This window comes from Peromyscus eremicus, chromosome X, assembly GCF_949786415.1.
Source record: "Peromyscus eremicus chromosome X, PerEre_H2_v1, whole genome shotgun sequence".
Taxonomy (NCBI): Eukaryota; Metazoa; Chordata; class Mammalia; order Rodentia; family Cricetidae; genus Peromyscus; species Peromyscus eremicus.
In genome coordinates, this window is record NC_081439.1 from 40999698 (window position 1) to 41023094 (window position 23397).

At 35.3% G+C, this 23397-nt stretch overlaps 1 protein-coding gene across 8 annotated transcripts in view; it reads left to right on the forward strand.

The window, feature by feature from the left end:
• Dmd (dystrophin) overlaps window positions 1–23397 on the forward strand; it is a 2092376-nt gene that overhangs the window by 1432435 nt on the left and 636544 nt on the right. For all 8 annotated transcript variants that reach the window (XM_059250112.1, XM_059250109.1, XM_059250111.1 and 5 more), the window contains one exon: window positions 20787–21019. In XM_059250112.1, coding sequence (XP_059106095.1) covers window positions 20787–21019 — 233 coding nt within the window. The remainder of the gene's footprint in view (window positions 1–20786; window positions 21020–23397) is intronic.

Below are 23397 nucleotides of genomic sequence, written 5' to 3' on the forward strand. Positions count from 1 at the left end.
CACCAACTGCTGTCTTTATATTTTAGCATATACTCTTCACTCTGCTAGATACTCATTTGTTGCCATTGATGTCTTAACTTAAAATATTATTTCTGTGAGCACCGTACTACTCAATTCCCTAGGAAAATATAATTGCATTTCCTAAGATATTTTATCCTAATTTTCCTTCTATGTCAGCTTTGACTTCCTTCCTAGTGGCCTTTTAGCATATGTCATGAATGCCAGAAGCAAATGAAGCAATATGGTTTCCTATTTGAGAGAGCTTTTTTTTTTTTTTTAATTATGGCTGTGGCAGTTTTCTCACTAACTAGCTCTTACACCTTTATTATTATTATTTTATTTTATAATTAATTTAATTTTACATATCAGCCATGGATTCCCCTGTCCACCCTCTTACCACCCCCCAGCCTTCACCTCCAATCTACCCCCCATTCCCACTTCCTCCAAGGCAAGGTCTCTCCTGGGGATTCAGCTCAGCCTGGTAGATTCAGTTGAGGCAGGTCCAGTCCCCTCCTCCCTACACCAAGGCTGAGCAAAATGTCTCAGCATAGGCCCTAGGTTCCAAAAAGCAGGCTCATGTACTAAGGACAGGTCCGGGTCCCACTGCCTGGGGGCCTCCTAAATAGTTCAAGATAATCAACTATCTCACTTATCCAGAGGGCCTGATCCAGTTCCATGGCGGCTTTTCAGCTCTTGGTTCATAGTTCATGTGTTTCCACTAGTTTGGCTATTTGTCCCTATACTTTTTCCAATCATGGTCTCAATATCTCTTACTCATATAATCCCTCCTCTCTCACACTGATTGGACTCCTGGAGCTCCACCTGGGCTTTGGCTGTGGATCTCTGCATCCGCTTCCATCAGTCATTGGAAGAGAGTTCTATCATGACAGTTGGGGTGTTCGGCCATCAGATCACCAGAGTAGGTCAGCTCGGGCTTTCTCTGGACCATTGCCAGTAGTCTATTGTGGAGGTATCTTTGTGGATTTCTGGGGAAGAGATACCATGATAAATGAAGACCCCATGGAAATAGGAAGAAGCAGAGGGCTAGAGAGGTCCCCAGAGAGAGATTTTTATATCAAGTACATATATTAATACATTTTCCCCAATTCAGACAAGTTCATTGCAAGTTTTGTGTGTGTGTGTGTGTGTGTGTGTATCTCTGTATGTACATATAAAGACTATAAATATAATATATACATATATATCCTGAAGGTTCTTATGATGGAAACATATTTGTCAGTTCTGAAAGGTGATGGGAAGATTGAGAGGTGGTACCTAGTAAGTGAGTAGCAGTCAGAACTGACCTTGCGAAGGGGTTGGTGCTGGGCTCAACAGGTTACAATAGGGTTCACAAAAGTGAATGCGTTCTTTTCTGTTTGGTTAGTTGGTTTGATTTGGATTGTTTCTGAGGTAGAGTCTCTTGTATAGCTCAGACTGATATTGGTATCAATATGTAGGTAACAATGACCTTGAATTTCGGATCCTCCTGTATCCACCACCTCTGCAGTGCTGGAATTATAGTGTCTCTCATTATGCCCAGTTTTATACAGCACTGGAGAATGAACTTCATACTACCTGCATGCTAAGCAAGAATTGTACTAACTGAACTACATCTCCAACCCTGGGTATGTTCTTGACAGAGAAGGAATTATAAAAGGGCAAAACTATCTTCTCTCTGCTTTGCATCATCTCTCACCATGTACCATCCCTTTTCATTTGTGAGTATTCCATGTGATGCTGTCTAATATGAATCCCCACTCCACCAAAGTTAATACCAGTGCAATGCTTTTGGACTTCTAAAACTGTGATATCAATAAACTTCTTTTTATTAAATATTCAGACTCATCATTAATTTATATATTAGGTTTGTGTGTCTCTGTGTGTATGTTTATTAATGGCTACACAAATAATGATTATATCTATAACAATAAATTTATTATCTTAAAATTTACATTCTTAAACGAAAGTGAAGGTTATTCTAAATGGATTAGAATTTAATCTTTCAATTAATATAAGCACATGTACAGATCTGGAAAAGAAGTCCTTGGAAATTTTAAGCAAATTGTCATTATCCTAGGAAGTAGAAATACTATATAGATCTAGGGATATGTGAGAATGAATGTTAAGTCACAAACCTCACTCACCATACTGGAATAATACTTGGCATCAACAATATATAATTACTGAGCATATAAAAAATATAATATTATCTACAAACTATTTTTAATTTATTTTTAATTAATTTATTCTCTCCTATATTACATTCCGACTGTATTTTCCCTTCCTCCTCTCCTCCCAGTCCATACCCCTCAACCTCTCTTCCCCATCCACTCCTCCTCTTCTATTTCCCTTTATAAAAGGGTAAACTTCCCTGGGATATCAACCAAATATGGTGTATCAACTTACAGTAAGACTAGGCACCTTCCCTCATATTAAGTCAAGATGAAGCAACCCAGTATGAGGAAAAGAGTCAAAAAAGCAGGCAAATGAGTCAGAGACAGCCCCTGCTCCCTTGGTTAGGAGTCCCACAAAAAAACACTAAGCTACACAACTATAGCATATATGCATAGGACCTAGGTTAGACCCGTGCAGGCTCTCTGATTATCGGTTCAGTCTCAGGGAGCCCTTATGAGTCTAGGACTATTGACTCTGAAGGTTTCCTTGTGGAGTCCTTGACCCCTATGGCTCCTATAATTCTTCTTCCTCTTCTTTCACAGAATTCACTGAGCTCTACCTAATATTTGGCTGTGGGTCTCTGGATCTGTTTGTATCAGTTGATGATGAAGCCTCTCTGATGACAGTTATGCTAGACTCCAGTCTATAAGTATAGCAGAGTATAGTTAGGAATCATTTAATTTCATTTACTTTTTTCTGGGCATGTTTGGATCTGTCCTAGGCCTCTGGGCCATTTGGCCTCTGGTTTTTCATCACTAGGCAATGTTAAGGGGAGTGCTCTCATATGACATGGCTCTCAAGTTGAATGAGTCATTGGTTGGCCACTTCCACAATTTCTATGCCACTTTTATCCCAGAGCAACTTGCTGGAAGGATAGACTGTATGTTGAAGGTTTTGTGGATGGATTGGTGTCTCAGTCCCCCTGAGTAGAAGTCTTGCCTGGTTATAAGAGTTGGCTGGTTTGGTCACTGTATTCCCCATTACTAGGAGTCTTAGTTTGGGTTACCCTCACAGATTCCAGGGAGTTTCCATTGCACTATAACTTGCTTTCAAATTGTACTCCAACTCTAGTTGTCTCTCCCAGTACTCTCTTCCTCCATTCCCCCACCTGATAACCTCCTATTCCCATCCTGACTCACCCCTAGTCCACTCACAATATCTATTTGATTTCCCCTTCCCAGGGAGATTCATGCACCACCCCCATTCCCAACCCTACCTCCTGCCCCTTGAGCCCTCCTTGGTACTTAGCCTCTCTGGATCTGTGGATTGTACCAGGGTTATCCTTTACTTTACAGTGAATATCTACTTATAAGTGAGTACATCCCACATTTGTCTTTCTAGGTCTGGGCTACCTCACTCAAGAGGATTTCTTCTAGTTCCATCCATTTGCCTGCAAATTTCATGGTGCTATATTTTTAACAGAGGTGTAATACTTCATTGTGTAAATATACAATATCTACTTTATCCATTCCTCAGTTAAGGGACATCTAGGTTGTTTCCAGCTTCTGGCTATTACAAATAAAGCTGTGAAGAACATAATTAAGCAAGTGTCTATGTTGTAGGATAGAGTATCTTTTGGGTATATGCCCAGGAGTGATATAGCTGGGTCTTGAGGTATATTGATTCCAAATTTTATGAGAAACTGCCATACTGACTTCAAAAATGGATTACAAGTTTGCTCCCATCAGCAATGAAAGAATGTTCTCCTTGCTCCACATCCTCACCTGTATGAGCTGTCACTAGTGAATTACAACCTGTATTCTGACAGGTGTAAAATGGAATCTCAGAATCGTTTGATTCAAATTTCCCTGATAGTTAAGGATATTCAATATTTAAATGCTTCTCAGCCATTTGAGATTCCTCTGTTGAGAATTCTCTATTTAGATCTGTCTCCCATTTTTAATTGGATTATTTGGTTTGTTGATGTCTGGTTTCTTGAGTTCTTAGTATAGTTTGGATATTAGGCCTCTGCCAGATGTGGAGTTGCTGAAAATCTTTTCTGATTCTGTAGACTGTCATTTTGTTCTATAAACAGTGTTTTTTGCCTTACAGAAGCTTTTCAGTTTTATGAGGTCCCGTTTATTGATTGTTGATCATAATGCCTGAACTATTGGTGTTCTGTTCAGAAAGTTGTGTCCTATGCTGATGCATTTAAGGATACCCCTCACTTCCTTTTCTATTAGGTTCTGGTTTTAAGTTGAGGTATTTGATCCACTTGGACTTAAGTTTTGTACAGGTTGATAGATATGGATCTATTTGCATTCTTCTACATGTTGACATCCAGTTAGATGAGCACCATTTGTTGAGCGTGCTTTCTTCTATCCATTGTGTAGTTCTGACTTCTTTTAAAAACAATCAGGTGTCCATAGGTTTATGTATTTACATCTTGATCTTCAATTCAATTCTATTGATCAACCTGTCTGTTTTTATACCAATACCGTACAGTTATTACTATATCCCTGTAGTGGAGCTTAAAATTAGGAATGGTTATACCTCTGAAAGTTCTTTTATTGTACAGAATTGTTTTAGCTATCCTGTGTTTTTTTTTTCCTTATGAAGTTGAATATTGTTCTTCCAGGATCTATGAAGAATTATATTAGGATTTTGACAGGGATTTCATTGAGTCTGTAGATTGTTTTTGGTAGGATGGCCATTTTTTACTGTTAATCCTACCAATCCATGAGCATGGGAGATCTTTCCATCTTCTGATATCTTCTTCAATTTCTTTCTTTAAAGACTTGAAGTTTCTGTTATACAAGTCTGTCACTTGCTTGTTAGAGTAATCCCAAGATATTTTATATTTTTGGCTATTTTGAAGGGTATTATATCCCTGATTTCTTTCTCTGCCCATTTGTCATATGTATATAGGAAGGTTACTGATTTTTTTTTTAATTTATCTTGTATCCAGCCACTTCACTGATGGTATTGATCAGCTATCAGAATTCTCTGGTAGAATTTTTGGAGTCAATTATGTATGCTATAAATATACTTTGCAAATAATGATACTTTGACTTCTTCCTTTTCAATTTGCTTCTCCTTGGTCTTTTTAAGTCCTAATGCTCTAGCTAGAACTTCAACTAATATATTGAATAGATAAGGAGAGAGAAGACAGCATTTAGTGGAATTGCCTTGAGCTTCTGTCCATTTAATTTAATGTTGGTTATCAGCTTGCTATAAATTGCTTTTATTATATTTAGATATGACCCTTGCATTCCTGATCTCTCAAAGACTTTTATCATGAAGGAGTGTTGGATAAGGTCAAAGGCTTTTTCAGCATCTAATGAGATGATCATATGGTTTATTTCTTTCAGTTTGTTTATATGGTGGATTACATTGACATATTTCCATATGTTGAATTAGCTCTGCATCTCTAGGATGAAGCTTATTTGATCATGTTGAATGATCTTCTTGATGTGTTATTGAATTTGGTGTGTATTTTATTATATTTGCATCACTGTTCATGAGGGAAATTGGTCTGTGATTTTCTTTTTTTGTTGATTCTTTTTTAAAAAGATTTATTTATTTTTTATGTATACAATATTCTGTCTACATTTATGCCTGCAGGCCAGAAGAGGGTACCAGATCTCATTACAGATGGTTGTGAGCCACCATGTGGTTGCTGGGAGTTGAACTCAGGACCTCTGGCAGAGCTGCCAGTGCTTTTAACCTCTGAGCCATCTCTCCAGCCCTCATTGTTGATTCTTTTGTGGTTTCCGTATCAGGTGATTGTGGCCTCATAAGATGAATTTGGCAATGTCCCTTCGATTTTATGGAATAATTTGAAGAGTATTGGTATTAACTCTTGGAAAAAGTCTGCTAGAATTCTGCACTGAATCCATCTGGTCATAGGGTTTGTTTGGTTGGTTGGTTGGTTGGGAAATTTTTAATGACTGCTTCTATTTCCTTAGGAGGAATAGGCCCATTTAAATTGTTTTTTCTGATCTTGTTTTAACTTTTGTAAGGGGTATCTATCAAGAAAATTGTCCATTTCTTTTAGAATTTTTTGATTTTGTGTAGTATAGTGTTATGAAGTATGTCCTTATAATTTTTTGAATTTCCTTGGTGTCTGTTATTATGTCCCCCTTTTCATTTCTGATTTTTTATTTGAATTTTCTCTGTCTCTTAGTTAGTTTAGATAAGTGTTTGTCTATCTAGTTGATTTTCTCAAAGAAGAAACTCTTTGTTTCATTGATTCTTTGTATTGTTCTCTTTGTTTCAATTTTGTTGATTTCAGCCCTCAGTTTGATTATCTCCTGCCTTCTACTGCTCTTGAGTATATTTGATTCCTTTTGTTCTAGAGATTTCAGGTGTGTTCTTCTTACATTGCTTGTATGAGGTCTCTCTAATTTCTTTATGTAGGCACTTTATGCTATGAACTTTTTTCCTCTTAGCACTGTTTTCATCCTGTCCAATATGTTGTGCCTTCATTTTCATTGAATTCTAGGAAGATGTTAATTCTTTTCTTTATTTCTGCCTTAACCCAGTAGTCATTTAGTTGACAATTATTCAGTTTCCATGAGTTCATGGGCTTTCTGTTGTTTCTGTTATTGTTCAAATCCAGCTTTAGACTGTGGTGGCATGATAGGATAGAGAAGCTTATTTAAATTTCATTGTATCTGTTGATACTTGCCTTTTTACCAAATGTGTGGTCAATTTTGCAGAAAGTTTTGTGAGGTCCCATGAAGAAGGTATATTCTTTTTTGTTTGGGTGAAATGTTCTGTAGATATCTGATTGGTCCATTTAGTTCATAAGTGCTAATTCCAGTATTTCTGTGGTTAGATTTTATCTGGATGATCTGTCTATTGGTGAGAGTGGGGTATTGAAGTCTCCCATTATCAATGTGTGGGGTTCAGAGTGTGATTTAAGCTTTAGTAATGTTTCTTTTACAAATGTGGGTGTCCTTGCATTTGGGGTATAGATGTTCATAATTGAGATGTCATCCTTGTGGCTTTTTCCTTTGATGAGTATGATTGTCCTTCTCCATCTATTTTGATTAATTTTGGTCGGAAGTCTAATTTGTTGCATCTTAGAATGCCTAACAACTTACTTCTTGTGTCCATTTTCTTGGAAAATCTTTTTCAAACCCTAAACTCCAGGGTTATGTTTGTCTTTGATGTTGAGGTGTTTTTCTTGTATGTAGAAGAAGGATGGATATTGTTTTCACATCCATTCTGTTACTGTGTGTGCTTGGGGGGTTGAGTCCATTGATATTGAGAGATATCAATGACCAATGATTGTTAATTTCTGTTATTTTGTTGGTTTTGGTGGTGATTTGTGGGGGGGCAGTTTGCTGGTTTTGCTGGTGTGATAATGTTTCCTGTATTTTGTGGGTTGTATTTAACCTCCTTTGATTGCACTCTTCCTTCTAGCACCTTCTGTAGGGCTGGATTTGTGGATAGATACTGTTTAAATTTGACTTTATTATGGAATATCTTATTTTCTCCATCCATTGTGGTTGACATTTTTGCTAGGTATAATAGTCTGGGCTGGCCTCTGTAGTCTCTTAGAGTCTGTAGCACATCTGTCAAGGCCCTTCAGGCTTTTAAAGTCTCTATTGAGAAATTAGATGTAGTTCTAATAGGTCTGCCTTTATTTGTTGCTTGCTCTTTTCCCCATGCAGCCTTTAGTACTCATCTTTGTCTTGAGTATTTAGAGAATTGATTACTATGTGGCAAAGGGATTTCCATTTCTCGTCCCATATATTTGTTATTATGTAAGCTTCTTATACTTTTACAGGCATCTCCTTTATATTAGGACAATTTTCTTCTATGATTTTGTTAAAAATATTTTCTGTACCTTCGAGCTGGGATTCTTCTCATTCTATTCCTATTATTCTTGAGTTTCATCTTTTAATAGTGTCCCAGATTTCCTGGATGTTTTGTGTAAGACATTTTCAGATTTAACGTTTTCTTTGACTGATATATCTACTTTTCTATCATATCTACAATAACTGAGATTCTCCCTTCCATCTCTCATATTTTCTTTTGTGATACATGAATTTGTGGTTCCTGTTCACTTTATTAGATTTTTCATTTCCAGATTTCCCTCAGTTGTGTTTTCTTTATTTCTTCTATTTCCATTTTCCGTTTTCGAACAGTATTATTTGTTTCCTTCAATTGTTATTTTTTCTTGGTTTTCATTAATGAATTTACTCATTTTCTCCAATTGTTTGTATTTTCATGAATTTCCTTAAGAAATTTATTCATTTATTCTGTAAGGACCTCAACCATCATCTTCATCTGGTTGGTTTTAAGATCTCTCTCTCTCTCTCTCTCTCTCTCTCTCTCTCTCTCTCTCTCTCTCTCTCTCTGTGTGTGTGTGTGTGTGTGTGTGTGTGTGTGTGTGTGTGTGTGTTTCTGTTAGAATATTTAGGGTTTGTTGTAGTAGGACAGCTGGGTTCTGGTGGTGACATAGTGCCTTAGCTGTTGTCTCTTGTGTTCTTAAGCTGGCCTCTAGACATCTGGGATTGGGGTAATTATAATGGGCTTGGTACCAATTTCTGAGTTTATCTTTGTTGGATAGGTGTTCTGTTCCTATGTTGCTGTTTCCTCTCTGGTCTTCTGGTCTGTGTGGACTGGGCTTCCCCCAGTTTGTATGATCTCTGGTAGAGCAGGGAGTCGATCCCACCTAGAAGCTGGGGAAAGACAACTAGGAGGGAGTGGGACTGATGATATAGTGGGTGGATGCAGAGATAGTGAGAGAGTGGGGAAGTTTGGTGGGTAGGAAGGCTACCTATTCTTCTCCTAGTCTCCTTATTTTCTGGTAGAGAAGGGAGTCTCTGTCCTAGTCAGAGGCTGGGGAAAGGCAACTATGAGGGTATGAGACTTGGGGATATGGTGGGGGAGGACATCAAAATAGTGAGATAATGGGGTAGTTTGGCAGGCAGGAAGCGTACCTGGACTTCTCCCAGTCTGTGTGGTCTCTGATAGAGTATGGAGACTCTGCCGACACAGAGAGCTAGGATATGGTGACTAGGATGGTAGGAGTACTGGGAATTAGGTAGGCAGAGGCCAAAAGAGTGGGGAGATTGGCAGGATGGCAACCTACCAGGACTTCTCCTAGTCTGTTTGGTCTCTGATAGAGCAGAGAGTGCCTGCCCCCAGTTGGAGGCTGGGGCACAGCAAGTAGGAAGGCATGGGACTGGATGTAGGGGATACTGATATAGTAAGAGTGTGGAATTCTGGGGAGACAGGTAACCTATGTGGGCTTCTCACAGTCTATGAGGTCTATAGTAGATATGAGAGTCTCTGCCCCAGTTGTGGGGTGTGGTATGGCTACTAGGAGGGTAGAGGACTGGGTATATGGTGGGTAGAGGCCAAGAGAACAGGGAGATTGGCAGGCTGGCAGCCTACCTGGACTTCTCCCAGTCTGCTGTACATGCTAATTATGGTCTAGATAACAATGTGTGTGTATATATATATATATATATATATATATATATATATATATATGCATACATACATACATAGATTAATCATGCATCAGTTTGTCAATCTCTTGGCAGATTCTTTCTAAATTAATGTCCAATCTTCCTTTGAACTTTGATTTAATCATATCTTGAGCTGTATTTGGAGGTTACTAGGATCCTGTAACCATTTTTAAAACCATTGGATTAATAGCATTTATTTGACTGCATATAGCATTATAATACTGTCATGGAAAATGATACATTCATCTTGCCATTCAGCTTTGGAGACCATTCTCAATTCCTGAAGTCCTTACAAAAAGAGATTATCTCAACATCCTCCAATTTTAATTTTGAAAAACTAGAAATCATGGATAATGGAAATGATTTCAAAACATCTTTCCTCCAATCTAAAATACCAAACAGCTAAATCAGAGGTTCTTAATAATTTAATGACTGAAACATAACTGGAGGATTTAAACAAAGTACTTAAGCTATTAAAAGATTATTTTGCTGTGACTTATTGCTGGTATCAAATTATTTCTTTTCTTGGCAAACAGCCAAGCCATTCTCTGGTCACATCCACCTTTCAGCCTTTAGTGGTCCTCTCAATCATCTCAATCACAGCCCCAGGAATGTTTCATGGCAACTCAGCAATAATAGTATATTACTATTGGACCCAGAATTTTGAAGTAGTTTATCTTCCAGAAAGGATATGAATAGAACAGTAAGTGCAAGTAGAGTGATCTTTATTAATCATACTCAAGGATTTAGACATATACTATAACCTTCAATCAATTCTAACACCATTTCTCTTACCCTTGTTGTACTCTAGACTGATCCAACTGTGTTTTGATCTTAAATAATGTAGTGTTAGAGAATTTTTCATTCAACCAGAAGTTTTGAATTTCATATTCCTGTATAACTTCCTCAGCATTTAACAGTAAAGAATGAACATTGCAGTGTGCCTATGTAATGCTGATTTACCTAGAATTTAGTTACCTCAAATGGTCACAGCTGAATAAAAATAAAGATAGTTTGATTATATATTTTTTTTATAAATGCCTTGGAAATAAAATGAAGAAATCCATCAAAAACATAATTTTCATGTCCCTCTTAACAAATGAGTATAGACCTTTCAAAAATTTTGTAATTTTAAATGACAGTATTGAATGAAAACTGATTTCATAAATACAGATGGCCATTGTCACAATATAAAAGCTCTACTATATATGGAAAATATTTTAATATAAAGAAATTTCTATATAATTAGAAAATTTATTATACATTTCTGTTATACTTTGAAATTTTTCCTTTAATGAAAATTAGTGGAATTATTTAATATATCTAGATTAAAAAGAATCTGTCTTGGTGCCCATTCTAAGAAGTTATAATTTGAAGTCTTTCCTTTAATGAAGATTAGTGGAATTATTTAATATACCTGGATAATAAACAATTCTATCTTCTTGCCTAATCTAAGGAAGAATTAGAACCCTGTCTTAAGCTAAGTATCTCATAGGAAATAATAGATAAAACCTTCTTAAGCCTCATCATGTCTATTTCCCACAAGTTTAGTAACACCTACCATACTGAGTGATGGATAAAGCACAGTGCTTCTAGTAATAATGTCAAGTACTGAAAATATACTGTACAGCACTACATTTCTTAATATTTTTGTTTTAATTTTTATTTATGTCTATGGGTGTTTTGCTAGCATTTGTATCTGTGCACTATAAGCTTATAGTGCCTACAGAGACCAGAAGAGTGTATCTGATACCCTAGACGTGGTGCTACAATTGTGAGCTACCATGTGTGTGCTAGGAACTGAACCTGGGTTCTCTAGAAGAGCAACAAGTGCTCTTAACCACTAGGATATCTCTCCATCTCTTGAATTCCTTAACTCTTAAAGAAGCGCTGAAGATGCAAATATGCTTTCTAATTTATAAATTTGCATAGAAATACTGATTGAGAATATCAAGGATCTATTGAATTATATGAAAAAAATTAATATAAAAAGTAAATGCTTTGAGGTGCAACATTTTAACAATAAGCATTGGAATTTCCACTATTTGTTCCAAAACCTAGAAATTTGCAACTGGATCAGTAGAAATAATATCCAATAAAATTTAACATATGTTTTTGTTATATAAGACTAAGTAAATATAGAAGATTAGAGACAATTAGGACTAGTTTTTGTCATGAGTAAGGGTTTCATAGGCCTACACATTTGATCATAAAAATAGGAAAGATTGGTTTGGCAAGATGGCTAAATTGGTTAAGGCACTTGCCACTAAGCATTAGGACCTAAATACAATCCCATGCACCCCTACCATAGAAGAGAACCAACTTCCACAAATTTTTCTCTGATTGCTGAATAGGAAGACATGGGCCAGGGCTCTGTTCCTTGTTTGGAATGTTGATTTTGGGGTGCTGAGGGTATTAGGAAATAATTTGACATTTTAGCCCTTACTTGCCCCTATTATTAAATGATGAATGTCTTCCAAACTAAGTGCAATCATATTTTCCACCCACATGTATTGGTTATTTTTATCAACGGTGATTAGTTCATTTTCTTTGTTTTTTTTTCTCTTTTGATAATTTAGGTTTACTTTGACTTTTTTACATGGCTTGCTTTTGTGCAATAAGCTCCAAATTTTGTGACATATCATTTAATGAAAAAATGTGTATAACTTACATCTTTTCAGTTTTAAAATTATATACTAGTGCATTTGGTAATTTTAATGGTACAGAAATATATTTTATTTCCAGGTTTTAAATAAGTATCTCACAATAAAAGAAATGTCAATTATAAGAAATATTACGTTTCTCTTAATGATAAAAGGATAGTTTTATATTATGAACAGTGTAATTAAATTTGTTAGGGTATCTGAATCTTACATATAATTTCATTTCTTCCAAAAATATATTTTCAGGCAATATTTTCTTCAAATGAATAGTTTGTATAATTCCTTTTTAAAATAACTATAATTGTGTTAATTTATTAAAGATAGAATTTATCACAAAGTACAAATTTTGGTATTAGGAACATAAAATGTTCTGTGGAAAGTATAGAGTTTGTAGTTGTGATTAATGTTGCGTTGCTACCACCCTAAAATAACCTTTTATAAATATATAGTTTTCATATAAGCTCCATTAAAGAAAAAAACTTTAGTAGACACGAAGATGAAAAAAAGCAAACCATAAAGGATGAAGCAGCAGAGGGCAGCGAAAGAAAGCCTAAACAAAACCAAAAGCAGATTACCAAGGAAATAATAATCCTTACCTACCTATCAATAATGATTGAAAACATGTAGATTTAATGAACCAATGAAAAATGGTTTATTAGACAGAAGAACAACAAGACTTTATATTGCTTTCAAGATTCATTTAATCTGTGGATTTTGTGTGTGTGCATGTTGTGTGTGTGTGTGTGTGTGTGTGTGTGTGTGTGTGTGTGTGTGCATACATGTGTGTGTGTGCCTGTACAACCATATTAAGAAATGTGAACGGACAGATTAGATCACAGAAAATTCAGTGGTCAACTTTCAGTGATGAATAGAAAATCAGAAAATGAAACTAAGAAGAAAATCAGTAAGGAAATATTGTACTTGAGCTATACTTTTGACAAAATGTATCAGACTTCTACTTAACATTCCACCCACTAGCAAAATACAAATTCCTCTCAAATATTCTGAAAACATTCTCTAGAAAAGATCATTTTTTCAGACTGCACTATACATCTTTTCAAATTTAGGAGTATTGAAACATCTTTTATGTAAAACAGTGGCATTATGGAAAAGTATCAGTCAAACTAGGGTTTAAGTAGAATTTTATGCTTTAAAAAAATACAGGAACTATCATCAGCCTTGAATTAACAGGATTTTTACTTAGCAAAAGTAAGTTCAGAATTAAGTAACTCTACAACAGCACAGCTTCACAGGTTTTCCTGAATAAACCTATTTCAGAAACCATAAACTATAGGCTCATAGCTTCCCCAGACTCCCTTTACATTCTTAATTTTAGAACCATTCATCAAGAGAAGACAATGAGATTCAAGCCTGAAGCAAAAGGAAGTATGTGCTTCCAAGACTGGCATGCTTGTGCTCCTGGAAGCTTTGGCATTCAATCATTGGAACAATGTGTTTTTATTTATGATTGCTTCTCCTACTTTCAAAAGGATTTGGTGATGATTTTATGGGCATACTTTAAAGAAGCTAATGCAAAAATGTTATTCATTTCTTTCAGCTTGTAACAACAAGTTTTGGCTATTTAAATTTGACTTTTATTTCTACATTTCCTTTTAACTTCTATTGTCTCATTGATAATCACTGAGGACTTGGTGTGCTTTTCTACAAGTTAAGTGAAAACATAAGTTGATTTTTATTTAGCTAGTTCTACTATGTCTGCTGGTGTGTTTTCCATTCCTGCAGTACATAAAGTGTGAACTGACCCAGAACATTAAAAGACAACCTTAGTCCAACACAATCAATTCAAACCAGTAAAAGAGAGGAGTTGCATTTCCAGTGTCATTATGAAGACAGAGTCCATGGCTTTAGTTCATGAATTTGTCAAACTCTGGTGTTTTGCCTGCAGGATGTGCTATGATTACACATAGGAATAAACACATAAAATGGTATTGAAGCTCATGTATAAGCAATGTATAAGCAAGAATTATACAACTACTTTATAAACCCCTAAATAATAAATGTTACTAAATCTGTGTGTGCTTTTGAAATTTTTCACACCATTCAATTGAATTAGATACAGGTTGTACTAGAAAGTAATAATTGCTAACAGTATTATTCCAGAATTGAACACCAGAGATGATCAGATATGTAAACAAAAGATATGGTGTCTTGGACAAGCTTTCCTGCATGTTTATTGGGAATCCTGCTTGGTACATTAGCCCCTAAGGAAGTTAGAGAGTTAGTACTGGACATCCAAGAGGTGGATCAACAATCAGCAATCATGGACTCAGTAATTTGGAAGCTATCTCTAGATAGCATCTAGAGTTGGCCTGATTCCTCTGAGGTTTCTCAAACACAGGCAAGTAAGATGGCACCTGTATCCATGCAACAATCAAGAGTAGTGTTCTGTAGATGTAACAGTCTTATTAAATAAGAAACACAGAGCTAAATGCAGAGTTAAAAGCCCAAGAAGTCAGAGCAGTAGCTAAGAGCTGAGACTTAAAACTTAAGTCAAAAGACTTAAAAACTTATGGATCCCTAAATTAAAACTGTGATAAAATTCTAGACATATATACATTAATAGGAATAGACAAATATACATTATACTTTAAGTACTCTACTTAGTGTGTTTATCTTTCTAAGGCATGTAACAAAAATGTTTGTTGAGAGCTTATTATGTTCTAGACTGAGGGTTTGGGTAAAGATGACATTTACATTGAGTTGCTTATCTGGGGATCTGACTCTTGGTAGGGGATCTTTTTGTTTGTTTGTTTTTGTCAAGGCAGGGTTTGTCTGTGTAGTTTTGGTGCATGTCCTGGATCTCGTTCTGTAGGCCAGGCTGGCCTTGAATTCATAGAGATCCCCCTGCCTCTGCCTCCCAAGTGCTGGGATTAAAGGCATGTGCCACCGCTGCATGGCCTTGGTAGGGGATCTTATTTGATGTATAACAGCATTTAAATGATTGTTATTATGTTAATAATTCTCAGGATTACAATGTAGCTTACTCAAGTACAGGTCTCATTTACACTGAATATTTAATTAGAAATCATTTTGCCATGCCCAGGTTTTATTTTCTTGGGGGTAGACTATACTTTATCATATTTTCTATAATGTGATATGCACACATTCTTTAGTTAAAACAAGTGGTTACATAGATTTTATTCTGATGCCACTTTGGGATTGGATGATCATCTTTCATTAATATTTCTAGCTTTACTTAGCTTTTCTCTCTTCATCCTCTGTACTGGACAGTGTAGTAGTTGGCTTTGGCGATACTTCTAATGTTCTATGATTTTTACTGAAATTGTTTTCTTCAAATTTTCTGATTTGGAAGTAATATTATATATGACTATATGAATCTTCCACCCTGTGTATTTTGAGAAATTTTCTTTTCTTGTGGTAACACATTGATTTCTAATTTTATGTACAGGATACAGACAGAGAGAATTGAGGTTCTTCCTCACTTATATGAAATATGTTTTCTTGGACTCCAGAAATGATTTTTAATTTTGATACACAGTACTCCTGAATTGTTAGGTATTTCAATATACTAAATGCCATGCTTTTAAATATTTGGAAAGAAAGTATCCGTGTTGCTTCCTACTATTTAATTCAATGATAGTAACAGTTTTTCTTAGGTCCCTTAGGACTAAACAAAAGGACCTTAGTTTTTATTATGTAGTTATTTACTTTGTGTGATGAGGTAGAGTGGGTGGGGATGAGGTTGTATACATGCCATAGCATACATGTGCAAGTCAAACTTGTGAGAATTGGTTCTCGTCTTTAACCTTGTGGGTTTCAGGGTCAAACTTGAGTTTTCAGGGTTGGTAGCAAGCATTCTTAGCCACTGAACCATCTTACCAGGTCACCAAAGCAATTTGACTGTGTGTATCAATTCCACCTTCAATTGACACAGAATGGTGAAATGAAAATGATATATAGTAGCACTTTATACCAATACCTCACATAACAATTGGTACATACTCAATCACTTATCAGTAAGTTGACTAATTTTCAAACAGAAAATGGAAGGAAGCATAATCATATATACAAAGCTATAAATAGAATATGTTCTTCTTGTATTTTTATCGACCAAGGAAGACCTGTGAATTATGGAAAAACTGTGTGTGAACACTTCAAAGGAAATTTGCCAGATACATTCTCTCTCTCCCTCCCTCCCTCTCTCTCTCTCTCTCTCTCTCTCTCTCTCTCTCTCTCTCTCTCTCTCTCTCTCTGTGTGTGTGTGTGTGTGTGTGTGTGTGTGTGTGTGTGTGTGTGTGTGTGTTTGAAAGTTTTAGTGGACCCTTTATAGCTCTAAACAAAGCTGATAGTTTGCCTAATCATGTATCACTAAAACCAATTAAAATTTTAGTCTAGGGATGTGTTCTTCAAATACTTCGGAAAAAAAAAAAAGAGTTCCTTCTTAAAGCCAACACCTTTTAATTAACGAAGTACTCAGAGTAAAGCTGTGGTTTGCAATAGAATATTACACCTACTGTTATTTTTGTTGTGACAAAGTCAATTCATTTTAGCTACTTCAAACTTGTCATTGTGTTTAACTATGATGGAAAATTCAGTTTTTGGTAGAATCATTTTCATTTTTAATGCAATGCATAAGTATGCTAGAATCATTAATAGTCGGGCTATTTAAGTGCATAATCTTTTGCACATACATACCCTCATCTGTATATAGAATGTTTATATCTCTGTAAGTTGATAGGATACATTGTAATATCTGTTTTGGGGATAATGTGATAAACAGGAAAGATTGTAACATATCCTTCTACAGCAGTGCTTCTCGACCTTCCTAAGGCTGCCACCCTTTAACACAGTTCCTCACGTTGTGCTGCCCCCCAACTGTAAAATTATTTTGTTGCTATTTCATAATTATAATTTTCATACTGTTATGAATTGCAATGTAAATATCTGTGCTTTCTGGTAGTTTTAGGCAACCCCCGAGGAAAGATTGTTTAACCCCCAAATAGGTCATGACCTATAGTTTAAGAATCACTGGTTTAGGTTATTAAACGGTGCATAGAATAGATGTTCCATACCTGCTAGGGAGAACCCATGCTCCTTAGGAAGAACAATTATCATCCAGAATATACTATTAGGATTTTTGTGTGTGTTAGTTAATGTATTCTAACTCCTTATCTAATTGCCATCACATAGTCAAGTACTCTCAAGGAATTCTCTATCATTTACAATGTGAGCACAACAAAAAATCACCCTTACAATGACACATACCTATGCACAGACAAAGTTACAAACAGAATAACTTGATTCAGAAACAGGTTTATATTGAAATGAAATTTAATTAAGTTACTATGTCATAGAGGCATGTGCTGTCCTATGTTCAGTACATTACTAGGAACAATAGCCAAAAAAATGGAATCAGTCTATTGTCAATTGAGGCAAATTGATAAAAGAAAATATTGTTCCTGTATACAAGAATGTGTTATTAATACCTAAAAATGAATAATGTGCTGTCATTTTCTTTTTAAATGTTTTTATTTTGAGAATTTCATACAATATATTTTAATCATATTATTCCTCTCCTAGAACTCCTCCCAGGTCCTCCACCTCTCCATAATCAAACAACTTTTTGTTCTTACACTCTTTTTAAAAATACAAAAAAGTACACAAAAGGACATGTAGTCAATTTTTTGTTATCCAACTACTCCTGAGCATAAGGCCTGCCATGAAATGTGGTTTATGTATCTAGTGGCACTCCATTTAAGCAGCAGGTGTCAGCTACAAATAGCTTCTTAGTTCAGGGTGGCACTTTGTCCCCTCCTCCCTACCCCTGGGCTAGGATTTCTGTCTGCTTTGAGCTTTTGCAGGTGTTAAGGATGCTGTCACAGTCTGTGTGAGTTCATATGTATATCTCCCCCACGGTGTTTGGAAAACACTGTTTGCTTGGAGTCACCCACCATTCTCTGTCTCTAACATCTTTCTGCCTCCTTTTCCACATAGATCCTTGACCCTTGAAGGAGAGGTGTGATTAAAAACATTCCATATCAAGTTAGGTTCAGAATGTAGATTCTAGAACACAGTGCTACTGTAGAATCAGTAAACACTTGGCAATGGAACAAATGAATGTGGACCACTTGTGGAAGTAGGTTTTTTCTTTCCACCACGTGGGCCCCAGGGATCAAACTCAGGTCATATGGCTCAGTGAGAAGTGTTTCTATTCACTGAGACATCTCACTGACTTTCAATTAAGTTAGAAAAAACTGGGTTCAAGAATCACTATAACAAAAAAAAAACATTTGAAGTCTAGATTACTGCAGTTAAACACTTATTCTGTCATGTCTTAGCTGTGTAACCTTAGGTGAATTTTTTAAATCCTCTTGAGTTTCAGTTAAACTGTGTGACTGTAACAGTACATCTCTCTCATGGATAGTTGGCCTGACCATTTGTTCAAACACATTAGATTATTATTCTAGGCATGGTGAAGTAAGATATTCAAATATTGTTGCTAAACTGGACATCTCAGCCTCAGTCTTTACCTATGCAATAATGAGAACATTACTGACTTCATGGAATTGTCCTAAGGGGCTGGTGTTATAATATATAATAAATCAAATTCTATTATTTTTCCAATAGTAGGTATGGCACGTGGGCATTTTTCTCTGCACTTTTCTTTGCTGTAGCAGATTAAAAAGTCATGTAACATACATATACACAAATTAAAACACAGTAAATATTTTTAAAGAAAATAGTTAAAATAATCTAAATAGCAATAAAACTTAGACATACTCTACATTTTGACTTTCCAGAAACTAATATTTACAGTTTATTGTTAAATTTAGGATTCATTGTAGGGGAGGCTGGGGGTGGGAGGAGGGATGACAGGGGGAATCTGTATTGGATATGTAAAATAAATTCAAAAATTTAAATAAAGAACCTATGAACTTGCAATGGTTGTGACTATATGGACAAGACTTGCACATTTTTCAATTCTGACATCTCCAACACTTTCATTCTGCCTTACTCTTTTATCTGTGGGAAGTGTTGGGTGTCGCTGAGATGTTAGAAAGAGAAGAAGCATCCTTTCATCTCTCTTATCTTCTTAATCAGGAAACCACCAAAAAAGTATGAGGAATAATGCAGCTACTGAAATGAACATATTATCATTCATAGTATAATTGTGCACATCTTATTTTTTATGTTCTTTGAATAGCTCCCTTGTCCACACCTATGAGATCTTCCGCCAAGATGCCATTTCCAGCTTTTTCTGAATGTTTCCCTTCTGAACCGCATTGTCCACTATTTCATTGCTGCTGCCCCCACCCCAGTTATAACACTGTTGTCACCTTTGTCTATAAAACAGATTAAACATTGATTCCTTTGTCACTGGCTTCTGATGACCCTTCTGTGTGTTGTTACCTGGTATCATTTCACACCAGCACATTCATATTCATCTCAGCATCATTTAGTCAATAAAGGGCAGCACACAGATTGCGGACCAAGTTTTCCCCAATTTTCCATATTTCCAGTCCTCATCTCTCACTTATCACCATATCTTTAAAGGTATATTATAAGCAACTAAGTACTTATAAAATAGTAATACTTACCATTAATGACTAGCTTATTAGCACCTTGCTAATATTGTGATAATGACCATGATGATGATGACAAGAACAATAATGATGATGATGATAATGATGATGATGTTGATGACAATAATAATATTGTCTGGCACTGATGTGTGTACATTGCTTGTATTATCATTGAGTTCACACAACTTCCCCTGTGACATTTACTCTGTTATTTTTCTTCCCTTATTGAGGAGAAAAGCTCAAGAGTAGAGAGGTTGAATAACTTAAGCAAGGTCTCAGAGTTCCTAAGGCAGACCACAGGATTCTCACTCACGTGTCCCACTGAAGACTTTACATCTTGTCCATTAAAGTATTCAACACTATTAACTTTAATTTAAAATTTTAATGACCTTGAAATAGTGTTTCATATTGAAAAATAATTACTAGCTATCACTTTTCAAAAATAATATACCTTGCTTTTTCTTCACTGTTATTTACTTCATTGCCAAAACAAAGATAAAATGTGATGTGTTACCACTGTAAGATACAGAGAGTTTCTTCCTAGTAAGTACTTTTATTATTCAAGAAAATCCGAAGTCAGAAATAGAACCTTATACAATCTTTAGTTTTTCCTTTTCTTCCTTGAATGGGCAATAAATAGATAAATCTTACCTGGAAATGTCCTAATAGCTCTGTTTATAAACTTCACAGTCTATATGATTCTTATTGAAAAATTATTTAAATTGGTAAGACAAGAAAATAAGATAAAATATGTTTAACGATTATTAAACATGTTTGAATATTATATAATCTATGCCCTATAAAGTATACACATTGTTAGATACATTGCGAGAAATCTTGACTCAAACTGTTGGCTATCAACTAATGTTCCTTTATTGTTACTGAAATTGACTTTTTTGCTTATGTTTCTCATATCTCATCTCTTCTTTTCTTCCTTCTTTCAAAACCACTAGCTTCTAGTCAGACTGTTACTCTAGTGACACCGCCTGTGGTTACCAAGGAAACTGCCATCTCCAAACTAGAAATGCCATCTTCTTTGCTGTTGGAGGTACCTGCTCTGGCAGATTTCAACCGAGCTTGGACAGAACTTACGGACTGGCTTTCTCTGCTTGATCGAGTTATAAAATCACAGAGGGTGATGGTGGGTGATCTGGAAGACATCAATGAGATGATCATGAAACAGAAGGTATGGATAAAACAATAACTAGAAAATCTGTCACATTTTCACTTGCCATTTCCCGCTTCTTTATGACTTACCACTAGTTTTTAGGCTACTTTTTTTTCCTGTTAACAAACACACTACTCAGTATACACTGAACAACCAAAGACATGAATGAATTTTCCAAAGTCACCATAATTTAAAAAGGGCGGAATGAGGGTAAAACACATAAATCTTACAAGTATAGGTGGCTCAGTTAAATTCAATGAACAACTGCTTTTTTTTAATGTCTTTAATACAAAATAATTAGCTCAATTGAGCTGATTACATTTAAATTGTTTGTTTTGGCACTATGCAGCCATAACATATTACAAAGATGAAGATAAGAATATGAGACTTGTTTATTATTCACTCCTCTGAATTGTCTGTGCTAGGATTCTACCTCAAGTGATAAGGATAATTGAGAATTAGAAATACATAAGACAAATAACAAAATACAACATATTTTAAATATCATGGATCTCAATATTAGGCTTTATGTCTCATCATATTAAAAGAAACAAATTTTAATAATCCAACATCTCATTTCTCACCCTCATTGAAATCCATTTGGTGAAATTATCCAACCAGTTAGAAACTAAAGAATGCATTGCTAAAATGTCATTTACCTGGATGCCAAACTGGGCTGTATGTTTTTTCTTTCTCCACGGTGAGAAATGCAATTTTGAAAGCTTTATACATGATAGTCATTGCACTTGTAAAAACATTGAAGAATTTCTAAAGAAACAATAAATTGTACTGAATGTGTTTGGATGTTAGAGAATTTTCTTTCTTTTTTGTGTCAAAGAGGGAGCAAGTCAGAGCTAGGAGAACTTCAGCAATTCCATAGTAATAAAATGAATTTGATGATTAAAAAACAAGTAACATTTAAACTACCTTGAAGCTGATGTGGTGGTTAGTGATCGCAAGAAGATTTTTAGTTCAAGGCCAGCCTCTATTTTACAGAAGACTGTGTCTATATCAAAACAAAACAATTTTTCAAAAGTACCTTGTACTCTTAAGAACCAAATTTAGTGGACTTTTGTAGTTAATTACAAATGACATGACCGTGTAAGTCATTCTCCTAATCTTTTTTAATTCAAGGCACATAAAAGACCCCTTCATTTACATTTACCATATAGTTATGGATATTTGTATATTAATATATTTAAGTATTATACATTTTAATTTTTCTACCCATTTTATAATGTGTTTGTAGCCACATTTATTTTTCAGGAAAAGCAGCAGATGCTCATAGACATCCCATACACCTAGTAGACAACAGAAGTATTCTGATCCCCATCTGAATCTTCAGCCTGAATTCCTCCTTGATATGTATACTATCTGTAGTAACAACTGTAACTGAAGTCAGCATTTAGTGGTGTATATGTATTTGCATACATAATCTAAGACAGGCACTTTGCTAAGCATTTTATATTTGCACTTGGATGATACAGAAAAAGAATTATATCAATACTTATATCTTTATATCAGTATTTCAAGGAATATCATTGAAACAGTATATTATAATGCTTAAAGTGCAGGGTTTGGATTTTTGGCTTAAGTCTCAAAGCTGTAAAATCTGGAGTGAGTTACTCCACCTCCCTAAACTTCCCTAAATTATAACTATGAGGTATACAGGTTACAAAGAGAATTGTAATTTGTAGTCCATGAAAAAAGTTTCCTTCTTTGCATTGCTTACTGTGAATACTCAACTAATGTTAGTAATTAATACTAGGTTCCATGGCAAAATCTAGAAAAATTCGTATTTGTATTATTTTAATCATGTTATTGACACTATAGCTTCATATAAAAGTCTGTTGCTTTATGGTCATGAGCAGAAGAAAATTTAGTCATTTGTGATGAGTTTGTGGACCCAACTTTTGGAGAAGGCATTGATTGGCATTCAGAGTCGTATTCAGTATTCTCCAAAAGAATTAGTCTCTTACAGAAGGATCTCTTAACTCAGTACTCTTCAAAAAGATATATAAATATAGTTATAGTTTCAAAGTTAATTTAGAAAAGCTCTCACAGAAATAAAGTGGGGAGCAGTGAGGAAGACTCCCAGTGTTATCCTTCTCTTGATAAAAAGTAAGGATGTTTTCCTTGCTTATTTCTTTTGTATTAAAAGTAATTCATAAAAATACGTCTAACTTTTGCCTTTAGATTTAGACCTTTTAGTGAATAAAAGAGCTCTAAATAGTGTATGTGCATACATCTATCCATGTGTCTAGCCCGGGATTTAAACCTAAGGGGTCTGGTTCCAGAGTACTGACTGTCAAATATGTTTTTTCTACTCCCCTGAGTTTATTTGTGTGATAATCTCAGGACTATACTCCAGTGAAAATTGAAAACACGGAAGGGAA